This window comes from Pleurodeles waltl, chromosome 3_1 (assembly GCF_031143425.1).
Source record: "Pleurodeles waltl isolate 20211129_DDA chromosome 3_1, aPleWal1.hap1.20221129, whole genome shotgun sequence".
In the NCBI taxonomy this organism is placed as follows: Eukaryota; Metazoa; Chordata; class Amphibia; order Caudata; family Salamandridae; genus Pleurodeles; species Pleurodeles waltl.
In genome coordinates, this window is record NC_090440.1 from 579,227,373 (window position 1) to 579,241,439 (window position 14,067).

The following is a 14,067-nucleotide window of genomic DNA, read 5'->3' on the forward strand; positions in this document are numbered from 1 at the left end:
GGAACTCAAGAGCAATGTCTAAATCTGCTCATGCTGACTGGTAAATATACGCAAGCAAAGAAGGGTACCCTGTATCTTGTCTTCATGGATCTCAGCTGTGCTTTTGACAAAGTGAATCGAAGTAAGTTATGGGAAAAGCTAACCCTTATGGGTTTGGAACCCCAAAACTGTGGATTTGCTCCGTTATCTCCACTGAGGAACAAATGCAGCTGTGAGGTGTGGGTCGAATGGAGAATGCACGGAATCATTTAGGTGCAGTAGGGGTTTTAGACAGGGGTGTGTCTTGGCCCCCACCCTCTTTCTTTCATATACAAATGGACTGTATGACTTTTTAGTGGGAAGATGTAAGGAAGTTCCCATTATAAATGGTAAGAGTGTCCCGGTTTTGCTCTATGCGGATGACGTGGTTCTTATTTCCCGCACTATGAATGGCCTCTGTGAGGTAGTTAAAGCGTATGTAAAGTTTATGTCTGATTTCGACCTAGAGTTAAATGGTAGTAAATCACACTTAATGGTTTGTGGCAAACCTCTGAGTAGGGTGGGTGGGCTGAAGATCCACGACCAAGTAATAAGCCAGGTAAAGGAATTCCCCTATTTAGTGGTAACCTTTGATGACAAGGGAACCCGGAAATCCTGTATCTCTAGGAGAGGTGTACATTTTAATGCCATGGTAGGAGTCGCTTTTGAGTTTGCCGCAAGAGTGGGAAACAAACCTATTAAGCCCCTGCTTGAAGTATACAGGCATAAATGTCTTCCAGTCTTAATGTATGGGGCACCGCTCTGGGGTTACTCAGCTAGCAGGGCCCCTATGATAGAGGAAAATAGTTTTTGTAAAAGGCTGTTAGGAGTGGGACAAAACACTTCTGGCTTTTGCATGCATGTTGAATGGGGTTTGAATTTTATTGAGGATGCTATTAAGATTGCTACATTTCTGTTATGGATCTCGATTTGGTCAAATTAGTCTGCCTCCCTAAATAGGGAAATCCTGCATGACTGTATGTTATGTGATCATGCAAGGGATATTCCCTGGCTGTTATACATAAGAGAAGTAGCCATATCCGTTGGTCGCCCAGATATGTTTAATGTACCAGAGAGCTTAACACATTCTGGCAAACGCTGGGCAAAGGAGAATCTTCTCAACATTGTAGGTGCCAAGAGGGAGGCAGAGGAAGTAAGGAAGAAATCAGTGAGGGATTTCATAATGTTAAAAAATGGTGGTGGGACCAGAGATGTACCTCTTGGAGATAAAGAATGAATGGGAAAGGACATTCAGTGAGGTTAGGAGTAATCAGAAGCAATTTGTGACTCACGTTGGGATAGTCTGATCCAAACTCTATACAAATGTGTCCATGTGATGGTGTGTCCCTACAGTCCTTGATCCATTTTACTCTGTTTTGTGAATTTTATGCACCATTTAGGTGTCAATTTTTACTCCCCTTGCTGAGGGAAAGGGGCTTTGTGCAGTATCGCCCAGCCTATCTGTGGCTGCGCATTGTCTCTGATGTGTTGGTGTGTCAGGGGGTAGCGTCCTTTTTAAAGAGAGCCATAACTTGGCGGAACAGTGCAAATCCCTTATAGGATTTTATTTATTTATTGAAACTTCACCTGGGAAATTATATTTTGGATGTATTTTAAAGTTCTTACAATTATGTGATTTTTAATCTGTCGTGATTGTCATGTGACATATATTTATTTGTTTTATGTTTGGAATTATCAAACCGAATAAAGTATTTGAAGACATACAGTTATATGTACATCTATTTTACATTATTACATTTTAAAACAGATTTATTAAAATTAGAGAACTAGCCCTTAAATATCAGTTTTAAAAAAACTAAAAGAATTAAAAAGACAACAACAATCCTTGCATTATACAAGCATAGTTGTATAACAATACATCTTCAGTGGTGCAGGCTTTCTTGGAAAGAAATGAGCATAAAGTAAAGACATTTATTTTGCACCATTGTGAGACGTGGAAAACAGATACGTATGTCTGTTTAATTCAGGATCTCTTCTTTGCACAGTGAACATACACATTTTTCTCTATTTAGATCAGACCATCTACATACCGCAATTTTCATAATTAGCACTGGTCCTTAAAAGAAAAAAAACCTTCAAAATATATGCTTGTTTTCTCTTCACACATATTTATGGGGCTTTTTGAAAAGAGTCCACTACAAATTTGCATGGGAGAAGATATTTGCAATGAGCAGAATTCGCTACAAGACTACTATTTGAAATCCTTGACTTCAGTTCACGTTTTATGTGCTCATTGGGTACCATTTCAAAACTTCATTCTATTTAAAAAATAATATATTTTAGGACTCTTAATAAATTATGTTTGAACCTAAAATGATTTGTAGATGACAAATACAATGCAACATTTTTAAGTAATCCTCATGGTATACTGTCCTAAGAAGAATGTATCCAATATCTCCACTGGATTATTGCTCCTAAAGCTTTATAATAAGGACCAGTTAATCCAAAGTCCAGGTCAAGTGCCTTTACTAGAATTATTTATTCATATTACATAAACTCTTTCATGTTTTGCCTCCAATTCTATTGAAGGCCGTTAAGCATTAGATATTCACATGAGCAATACCAGATAACCGGATTGAGGGAATCTTTGCATTATACACTTTTATACTCGTCCTATTTTCCATCTAAAGCATATTGTTTCTTTCACACACAACCCCTACACACAGCCCTCTTAACATAAAATGATATCTTTATTGTAATCCCATTACTTGTGCCATAGCCTTTGTACTTAGGTGCTCAATATTGGGCAAGTGAGAGAGATTTGGGGAGATTAATATAATTCTAATGTGGAACCTTTTGCAACTCTTCATTTCCTGTAATCCAGCTAAAAGCATCTTGTTTCAATCTCTAAATATAGCATCTGCAGGAAATCTGCCTGTCTGTTTTTAGTGGTAAACGCATATTATTTTGCCTTTTTCTAGACCTCCTATTTCTGCTCGCTTTAGAACTCTGTCCACATCACCCCTCCTAACTAGTAGTAAGGTACCTGTGTTCCTGCTTTGAACATGTTAACATTGACAAATTACTAATTAGTATATTTAACTTAACTCCATTGTCCTAGTATATAGTAGAAGAAGAACCTAGGGCCTGGATGTAATTACCACTACTGGACTGCAGCACCCTTTGTGCCATCCACTAAAGTACCAGTGCAAACATAATTGCAGGTTTAGGAGTGTAACCTGACTATAACAATGTAAACATTTTGATTTGACCCATCAAAATAAGCCTTTTTGGCAGATCAACACCTCCGTTTTGATTATTAATAAGTCATCACCATGTAGGCATTGGACCTACAAGCCAGGGAGCATGGTTTATAAAAATAGGGCATGTAGAAGATTACAAATCCTCATACCATATCTTGGGATTGGTACTAGGTAGACCCATAATTAAAATTATATCTTTAATAGGTACTAAAAATCCAATTCAATGGTGAAGTCAAATTATGAATAAATATTTAAAAAATAACTTTTAGAAAGTTACATTCTCACTGCCTAAATTTCTTGGAAGGTAAATTTGCATTTGCTGTCCCACTTCTGCTAGCCAGTAATTAGCATTTGAATAGATGGTTTGTGTTTCCAACCCCCGATCCATCATGGTCAGTGTCAGATTGCACCTAGATACTGCTCAACTGTGACCAATGACTATCATTGGCACTTTATGTGTCTGACTATTTTGCTCTATTGCGACCATTGGCTATCATTGGGACTTTATGTTTTATGCTTCTTGGCTTAAAACTTTAAAACATCATATCTCTGGTTCCTCTTATTGGATTTCTATCATGTTGGTGTTGTTTTGTTTATTACATTTTACTCTATGCTTTCTAATTGGTTTGGGATTTTTATTGTTTTGCTTTATTACTGTTTTGGTACGATGTAAATACTTTACACACTGCCCTAAGTTAAGCCTGTCTACTCTGTTCCATACCTACCAGGGTGTTGAGCTTGGTTTAAGTTAGTGAACTTGAGGGTTCATAGTAACAAAGGTTGTGTTTATTCCATGACGTAGGCTGTCAGCCACCCTAAATAATAGTCCAATTTGTTACACCATCTAACTCACATTGTAATCCTATTGGGGGTTACATAAAAAAATGATCAATGATCAATCCATTAGATATATTTATCTATGAGCAACAAATAATACAGATGTACTCTGTAAATTAGATAATTTGTTTGGAAGTACATTATGGTTAGGAGCATTAAGATTAATTTAATTTAGAGCTTAAATAATAGTTGTAGATATGAGTGACAAAATGGAGAGAGTAGACAACACAAGTAGGACGTTATGTTTTCTGCGACAAAACAGAATCCATTACAAAAAGCATGATGCACAACTTAATACATTTCAGAGGATAATCACGAAAGATGCCTTATCCTGAGACATTGCATTAGAACTCTATCAGTAAATTTTAATTAGGAATAAGTTTTATTGTAAAAATATGTTTGAAGGCTTTTAGAGTTTTCCATCTGGAAACATTTATAAATATATATAGTTGAGTGTTATGGATAATGTACAATCTGTTTTTTATAGGTGCTTGGATCTTTACCAGTGGTCTTCGTGATGGAATTACAAGACATGTTGGAGAAGCGGTGCGAGATCACTCTTTGGCTAGCACATCCTCCAAAATTAGAGTGGTAGCCATAGGCATTGCATCTCTAGGCATGATTCAACAAGGAGACATTTTTGAAAATGTAAAGGTATCTAATTTTCATATGAATGTATACATAGATGTTTCTGGTGAGCTGAATTTTCCTGACTGGGATTAGATGTAGGCAATATTTGTAGCAAATTTGTCTTTCATCTGCATAAAGAATGACAGTGTAAGAAATACATCTGTTAACCTATTCAAGATAGCAGACCCCCAAATTACTGCAGACTTCACACTTATCACATTTTCTCCATGTGATGATTTCAAGCAGAGCCTTTCATCTTTTCTTCTTGCGTAACACTGCTCTTATTCAAACCACAATGGGGCTTAGTCAAAAAGGTAAATTTATGTCAATCTACATGCACCTGTAAATTTACTGTTAGTCTTTTGTAGTACATTTGCTACTTTTGTCTGTTCACCATTTCCCAGGGTAAATCTCCAAAGTGTAGACTTGCATGTCCCCACACCTGAAACCAGGGGGTGGAGTCAGATTTATGAGTGTAAAGTTGTTCATAGTAACTTTTAACATGTAGGTGGAAGACTTTGCCACCTAGGTGGAGATGTCCCTATGGTAAAGTATGGGGACATTTTAAATAGTAGATTAAACTTTAAAAAATATTAGTAAAGATATTTTTATGTTAAATACTATATAAATTCATTTTATATTTAGTTCAAATGTAGCACAAAAGAAATAATACTACACCTCTATGGATATAATTTAAATAACAAAATAAATAATTTAAATATGTTAAATTAACTTGATTTTTAAAGATGTATTTTAGAAACGCTCCTAAATAAAATGTTTATATTTATTATGTAATAAAATACCTCAAAGTTATCTATCAAGTTAATTTAGACTAATTGTATTTTTTAGAAGTTACATTTATGTTTAAATTAAACTCACATATTAAAATAGTTTATAATAAGACAATAGTTATTTGTATTTATATAAATTACCTTAGTATTAAATTGCATTTATTTATCTTTTTAAAAGTCAAAATAAATGAATTGTTTTTAACATTAGCTCTTGTGGATTCCCTCCATTATTTTCTAGGCAAGGATGTTGCAGTTCCACTGGTTGGCCATATTTGAGCTCAAGCATATTTATCACTGTTTTGGGTCTTTTTGGCTATAATAGTTTTAGAAGTGCAGTTTGCGAGTAGCAACTGGCTTCGTCATTTGTGGGTGGGTGTATGTCCCTGTCTAAACTCTTCCTTAGTACTCCATGAACCCCTCATTAATCCTCCCTAAAATCCACCTCTTAAGTAGTAAGTCTTTCCCATTTTCCTGCCATGCCCCTGCTCCCTGACAGCTTAACTACAAAAACATAGCCATACATATACCTCCAGTCAGGGCAGAGATATCTGCACACAAACAATAGGAGGCAGAGACCTCCGCATGATGGCTTGTGAACAACATTGTGTGGTACGATTTCAGTAGTGTTCTAGTCTAGTGCTACTAGTTGTACTACAAAATGCAGTTGGTGAATAGGCCCCAATTTATGTACATATTACTTCTTGAGTCAGTTTTGAGGTTTAAGAATATCTTCCCTGGAAAGATAACATGTTTATATTCTGACCTCATTTTACTGACCTGTGGATGAACTGGGCTACATCCAATTTGAAACAAGACTCTCTCATAAGTGGCTAATGAGGTAATCATTTTAATACAGAAGCCACAAAATAGTTTAGCTCATAATGAAGAATTACAAAATAGAAGATATCATTAGGCAAGCCTTCTTCATCTATACACCCTTTCCCTAATATCCAGCAATATGTAATAACATCTTCTAAATCTACATGAATCCATGACAAAGTTCTTTTCATATTGGGATTTTTTTTAACATGAGCTGTTAAGTAACTTCCAGTTAAGACTGAATGATTGGTAATGTTTAATGTGGCAATATACTTTTAATTGTAATGTCTTTTCTCCTAGAGTGACGATCTTGTCTACTATAGAACTGAAGAGCCTTCACTGTGTTTTCTATCTGCCTTGGACAATAATCATACTCACTTTATTTTGGTGGACCATTCTAATGACGATAAATCAAATGAAACCACCAGACTAAGGTTGACTTTAGAAAAGCACATTTCAGAACAACGTACTGGTTATGGAGGTAGGCACTTAAGAAAGTTGACATGCTTTGCATGCATGAGTAATTATCTGCTGTTCATAACAGTATGTGTTGGTAAATTATTTATTTATATTTGGTGCCTCTTGAGAAAACTTAGGCCCAGAATTATTGGCTTTGTGGTGCAGGGCAGCGCAGCCGGTCACCTTGCTGTGTATCCCCTGCATCACAGGCAGAGGGCAGAAATGTGCTGTATTTATCCAACACAGTGCATCCCTTTTAGCTACCATGGTGTAAGGGTGCCTGCGTTGCATGAAGGATTGTTTTTGTGCAGAAATGAGCAACTTACTAGATACATTCTGAAGAAAAAATAAGGAGAAATACTGTAAAGATAGTTCTCCTCATTACACCTTTCTTGAGGAGGTATATCTTTTTGGAAATTCCCAGGTTTACACGTTTTTGTAAATCTGGGAATGTCTGTAGTATCTTGCAAGTTATAGGAAGGAACCCTTTTGACTCTGAACAGACAGCATGTGATGCAAGTGCTAGAACAGAACGTAATGAAAGTTTGGCTTAGAATGTGGGAGTACACAGGTACATGCATAAGAAGAATAAGGACATGCGATTAACAGCTCAATGTGTGTCTTGGAACACCCCCACTCCATCCTCACCTGTAAAAGATCTAGGAATGTTGTTGGATAGTTCTTTGGCGATGGATGTCCAAGTTAATAAACTCTCCAGGTCCTGTTTATTTCTGCTGAGCTCTTGAAGGAAAATATTGACTCTGCTACCTTTTTCTTGCAGAAGAGAGGTAGTCCAGGCATTTTTCTCCTCTTGTCTGTATTACGGCAAATCTTTATATTTGGGCTCTCCTAAAGCAGTCCATAAAAGGCTACAGGTGTTGCACAATGTATCAAGTCATAGCACGGGGAAGCCTGGTGGTAGCCATGCGCTCTATAAGAGAAGAGAAGAAAAGGTAAGATAAGATCTTAAAAATCTTGCTGGTGATGGTGCGACAGAAGTTATAAAGAAAATGCCAAGAACTGACAAAGAACTCAAATATCATCAGATTAAAGATGCTTTGAATCTCAAATTCAATCCAGTACCAAACATTGATTATGAACAATACATTTTCAGTCAAGAACGCCAAAGAGCTGAAGAAACTATTGATTTTTGTGGAAAGATTAGATGCACTTATTGAACACTGTAGGTTCAATAAATTTAATGATGAAGAAGCTATGCATCTTAGAGTTATTGATGGATGCTTGTCAGATTCATTCAGACAATGAATGCTGAAAGTCTTAGCCTGACATGAGTGTTGATGGCTGCCAGAGGAGCATGCTGAAAGACAAGCTGTTGACATGGACGCCCGAGGTGCCCAGAGTTGAATCAGTCATGATTGTGAAAAGTAAGACAAAGCAAAAGACTTACGGGGACAAAGTGATGTCCATCCGTAAAGAGAAGTTATGTATTAGATGTTTTAGATGTGGATTTTCATTTCCACACGAAGGAACTTGTCCTGCCGTTGGACAGATATGCAAAGTCTGTGGGAAAAGAACCATTTTGTGACAATGTGTAGAGTGAAGGAAATAATAAGTGTCTCATGGCGCAAAGGCAAAATTGCCAATGAAAAGTTCCAGAAGCAAAGTTTGACGTGAGCCCACAAGGCCAAGCGGCAACGTCACTTGAGGCTAATAGATTCTAAATTAAGTCAATTATCATCTAAATCATTGTTAAACAGTTCTTCAGTTTCAATATTAATTGAAAGTAAGAAATTGACTGTGCCATGTCGCTGTTTACATCAAAGAAATGTGCGCATTTTGGACTGGTCGCATGTGAAGAAAAATGTCAAAGACAAGTTGACATGCCACAGCAGCAAAATCTTACAAACACTGTCCAAAGATTACATTGAAAATAAATGGTTGTCTTTCATTATCGACAGTGGTGTGTCAATAAACATCATGCCTGAAGAGAAATACAATAAACTCTCCATTACCATGGCTCACGCCATCAAAGACCAAAATGTATACATGGGCTGCATTGACGCCCATAAAAATTCAAGGTGCATTTGTAGCGACAGTGAAACATAAGAAAACGAATGTACAGGCACTGACGCATGTGCTCCAGGTTACAGCGTCAAGTGCCTGTTTACTCAGTTTCATTACGGCTGCTGATATGGGACTGATTTCTGTGAATTACAAGATGAATGCTCATCACAAAATAGTAAGTCAACTATGAAAGTAAAGCTGCATATTAATGAAGCTGCCCATCCTGTTGATCAGATAAATACTCGAATTCCTTTTCATTTACAAGAAGCGGTTGAAAAAGAACTTCAATCGCTAATTTAAATAAGACATTATTGAGCGTTCCAGTGGTCTAACACCATGAGTAGTAGTGCCCAAAAAGAACATTGAAGGATCTGTACGAATCTGCATTGAAAAGCTCAGGGAAACAAGTCAATTGAACAAGAATGGCATCCAGGTCCACACATTTCTGACGTGATAATGAAATTGAATTGCGCAAAGATCTTTTCTCAATTTGATTTGAATAAAGGTTATCATCAGTTGGAACTTGAACAGAATTGTAGGTACATTACAACCTTTTCTACACATGTTGGGCTGTTTCGATACAAAATACTTAGAGTCTGATTTAGATCTCAGCAGAGGGGTTACTCCGTTGCAACAGTGATGGATATCCCATCCGCTGAAATTTAAAAATCATTGTTTTCTATGGTATTAAGATTTCAGCAGACAGGATGTCCGTCACTGTTGGAATGGAGTAACCCCTCTGCCGCGATTTAAATCAGGCCCTTAGTTTTGGTGTGTTCTTGTCTACAGAACGTTTTCAAGTCGTCATTCGATGTATCATAAAGCCTGTTGTGAATGCAATCAATTATAGCAATGACATATTAGTTTTTGGAGCTACACAGAAGGAGCATGATGGAGCTCTCACATACGTATGTTGTTGGCTCAGTGCTGCAAGATTGACTTTGAATGCAGACAAGTGTGAAAATATTTTGGCCATACTTTTTCTGATGGAGTATGACACCTGATTCTGCAAAACGTCAAGCTCTGTTAAATGCTGATCCTCCACAGATGTTTCAATGGTACGTTCCTCTCTTGGCATGACCAACTACTGTTCAAGATACATGCAAGACTTTGCCACTGTTAGTGCTCCACCACAAGTGTTAACAAAGAAAAAAAAGTCAATGGTCACAAGAATTTGAGAGTAGTTTCAAGAGGATCAAACACACCATTGAAAATGCTGCTGAAATGGTATACTTTAATCCAAAGCTTCCTACAGAGGTTGTTGTTGATGCTAGTCCAGTTGGGTTAGGCGCATTTCCTTGCACAGCATAGTGGACGCCCAAATGCTTGATGGCATATTGTGACTTATGCTAGTAGACGTTTGTCCCAAACAGAATGTGCTTACTCAGAATCTGGGAAAGAAAGTTTGCTTGTGGTATGGGCTAGTGAACATTTCTATCTGTTCCTGTATGGAGAGCCTCTCACACTGGTAACTGATCATCAAACTCTACTGATCACCTTTGGCAATCCAAAAGCCAAGAAGCCTATTCGCATTGAAAGATGGGGACTCCAGTTGCAAGAATAGGATTATACATTTGTCCAACATCCAGGAACGGATCAGAATCCTGCTGACTACTTTTCGAGAGTGCATATACAAGGTCACAGTGCTCCATCCAAATGGCCGAAGGCTATATTAATTTCGTAACCAAGTCAAGTACACCAGCTGCTATTTCGTTAGCCCAGATTATCACTGTCACGAGCCATGACAGTGACATGCTGAAGTTGCAGGACGTAATTGCACATTAGTCGTGGAACCAACACACTCGACCTCTCACCCATGACGGTGAATATAAAAAATAAAAAAATGTCAAGGAAGAATCAACCATAATTAAAGAAGGAGTCATACTATGAGGCTCGAGAATCCTAATTCCGTAGAGTTTGTGAAAGAAAATAATTGAAGTGGCTCGCAAAGGATATTGTGGTATTGTTGCCAGAAAAACAGCTCTCCAAGACCGAGTTTGGTTTCTGAACTTAGAAGAAAAAGTTGGAAAGGAACTCAAGGCCTTTCATATATGCAACTGCCTTTTTACTCAACATACTCTTATCATGTTAGAACTCCTTAAGCATGCATGGGAGAGAATAGCCATCAATTTTTTTCGGCCCACTGAACAATGGACATCACCTGATGGTGACTGTTGATGAAAACTCATGTTTCCCTTTTAGTTGAAGATCTCTCATCTACAACGCATGAACGAGTCATTAAAAAACTTGACAGCATCTTTACGATTCAGAGCATTCCAGCCATTGTGAAGTCTGATAATGGCCATCACTTTAACAGTGAAGAATTCAAAGAATTTCTGAAGCATCTGAGCATAAAGCTTCAAAAGAGTACACCTTTGTGGCCGCAGGCCAATGGACTTGTTGAGCGTTTTATGAGTACGCTAAAGAAAGCAGTACAACGTGCAACTCTTGAGAAGCTCAGTTTCAAAACAGTAACAAATTATGCTCTACAAGCTTATTGTTTAACACCCCACTCAACCACAGGTTAAAGTCCTGCATCTTTGATGTTTGGGAGAGCAACAAATTACCTCAACAGACCAGCAAAAAAGACCAGAGTGAGAACATGATTCATACAAGGAACTTGGTTAAAAAGAAGAAAACGAAAACTTAGGCTGACGAGAGGCGACATGCAAAAGTCATCACATTTAAAAAAAATGATTGGGTGATTGCCCGACGGATGCACAAAAGAAAATATATCTATCTATATGTGTCTAAATTCATTTAACTGAGAGGGAGATGTAGCGTCTTGCAATTTTAGGATAGAACCCTTTTGGATTCAAAGAGACTCCGTAGCAGTGTGAAGAATAGAATAGAATGTAATGAAACTTTGGTTTAGAATGTGGGAGTTCACAGGTACACGCAAAAGAATAAAGACGTATGATTTACAGCTCTGTGTGTGAATATATTCATTGGTGGGTACTGAGTCTGTGGAAGACGCTACAGCATCAAAATCCATGGATGTTGCACCCATGCAGCACCCACGGAAATGCATCACTGATGCAGAGTAATATAAAGCAGCTATTTGCACTGGTTATATTACTAGAGATTTATGAAGCCACGCAGGCCGTGCAAGGTGGCCATAAATCTCACTAAAGGGTTGCGCTCCTTTTGCACCATGTAGCGTGGTGCAAGAGAGATGCAAACCGGGTCATAAATATGGCCCCAAATTCTGTCCCACATGCTTACTCACCTTCGTGTCCCCAGACCATAGCAACACAGAGAAATGACAACCACATTTAACGATATTGCCATAAATTATCATTGTCTTATCTGATTATTAGATAACATTTTAAATTACAGGTCTCACTGGTAAAGGTATGGATAGGGTGTATGTTTCCAGGAAATACTGAATAGAAACATAAACAAATTATCTGTAGAAACAGGGTTGAGATGTTCTTTCTTCTCATCTTTAACTTTACCAGTGAAAGTAGTAACTTAACTCTACTAATAATTCAAATTTCAGAGTCAGCTGCTGTAAGCCCAACAGCAGCATGGGAGTGGGAGAAAACACACATTAATTGGCTTCCATAGCTATAACTTTTGCAAATGTGGTCTAAATTGAGGTATGAAGACCTATTCTCCCCCTCCTTATAGAATAGCAAATAAACTGTTTCAAGTACGATTCAATCTATGGCTTAGCTAATGTTTGTTTACTAGGGAGCAAGCGCAGGCATAAGTATGCAGAAAACGGATGCTACAGAAAAGTTTTTTTTTTTCCCGTAGTATTCGTTTTTCAGATGAATTTCTCAAAACTTGCTGCCTGGTGCTGCCGTGCGACATCTCGTTATAAATATGGCAGTCATCTTTGAACGGTAAAACAATAGACTATGTAGAATACCCTTCAATGTAGGTGGAACCCATAAGTAAGAATGAGGGCGTGTATACTCACCCCTGCCTTACTCAAGGATGAGAGGGGATAACAAGACAAACATGCACTAGACAGCTCACAGATTGCCAGGTTCGGGCAATATTTCATTACTACGTCAATACTGCGCAAGAACGGGGGGAATGTATGCCTTCCGAACAATCTACATCTTTTCTCTAAGGCCCATATTTATACTTTTGCATCAAAAAATGACGCAAATGTGGTGCAAACTTACAAAATACAGTTGTATTTTGTAAGTTTGCGCCATTTTTGCGTCAAAACATTACGCAAATGAGGCGCAAAAAAAGTATAAATATGGGCCTAAGTGTGGGAGGGTTTTGTTTATCCCCGTCTTGCCTATACATTGGGTTGAATATTTGGCTCCCCACTATCCGTGAGGTTGAGGAATTTGACAAAACCTTGCCCAAGCGCTAAGGGGTAAATAATATCAGCCTTTCCTCTTGCCTTGCCCAAGGGCGAGAAGAGATTTCCAAAAAACAACCTGAAAGCATGGTTTCGTCATTTCATTTAACAATGTGGCAACGCAGTAACTGGTAGCTATCCTTGTGAAGGTAATGGAGCACGAGAGGAGCTGGCATCCACGCCACTCCTGGCTAAGAGCCCGTCGCATTTTGCTGGTGGATGTCATTAGTCGCTCCACCGTGGGGGGGGGGCCCTGAAATGGGTTGTGACCGGAAGTGGTCACGGGGTATGTGACGGAGGGGAGGGGGTGAAGTATTATCCCCCCTTAAATGTGGGCGAGCGTCGGATGGCTCCCTCTTTGTCCCCTGATGTGCTGCAACACGGAGGTGGCTCACTTATAAATGTGGGCGAGCGCCGGATGGCCCCCTCTTTGTCCCCTGATGTGCTGCAACACGGAGCTGGCTTACTTAGCCTTACCACCCACCTACCCACCCGAACAGGTCTACATCAGAGCCCATTGTAGCCGAATAACGGCACTGATTCTTGAGGGCACTAAGTTAACCAGTTGGCTGCCTCCTTCGGGAGAAGCCTTGCAGGGGTGAGGCTGGTTGGAAGGGGGGCAGACCTGCTGGTGGCCCTACACTTCTGGCCCTACCTCGGGTACCCAGGAGATTATATTATGTTATGTGGGGTGTGACCAAGAGTCACGTGATGCCCTGGCAGGGACCAATGCGCTATGCGGTCTCTGGAGCTGTCAGAAATGTTTGATGTGTCACTTTATCTCAAAAGGTCTTTCTGCACTATGCTGCCCCCAAATGGGGATGTAAATAGGATATGTGCAATTCCGTGTTCATGTTTGCTGTGTATTGTGCTATATTTTCTATTGTGTAATGTTACTGATGGAGGTGGTTGCTATACCACCTTGTTTCATGTGAAG

At 38.7% G+C, this 14,067-nt stretch overlaps 1 protein-coding gene across 1 annotated transcript in view; it reads left to right on the plus strand.

Annotated features, from left to right (window-relative positions):
- Positions 1–14,067, plus strand: part of TRPM5 (transient receptor potential cation channel subfamily M member 5) — a 462,539-nt gene that overhangs the window by 57,771 nt on the left and 390,701 nt on the right. Inside the window, exons 3-4 of the mRNA XM_069221458.1 lie at positions 4,567–4,733; positions 6,620–6,800. Coding sequence (XP_069077559.1) covers positions 4,567–4,733; positions 6,620–6,800 — 348 coding nt within the window. The remainder of the gene's footprint in view (positions 1–4,566; positions 4,734–6,619; positions 6,801–14,067) is intronic.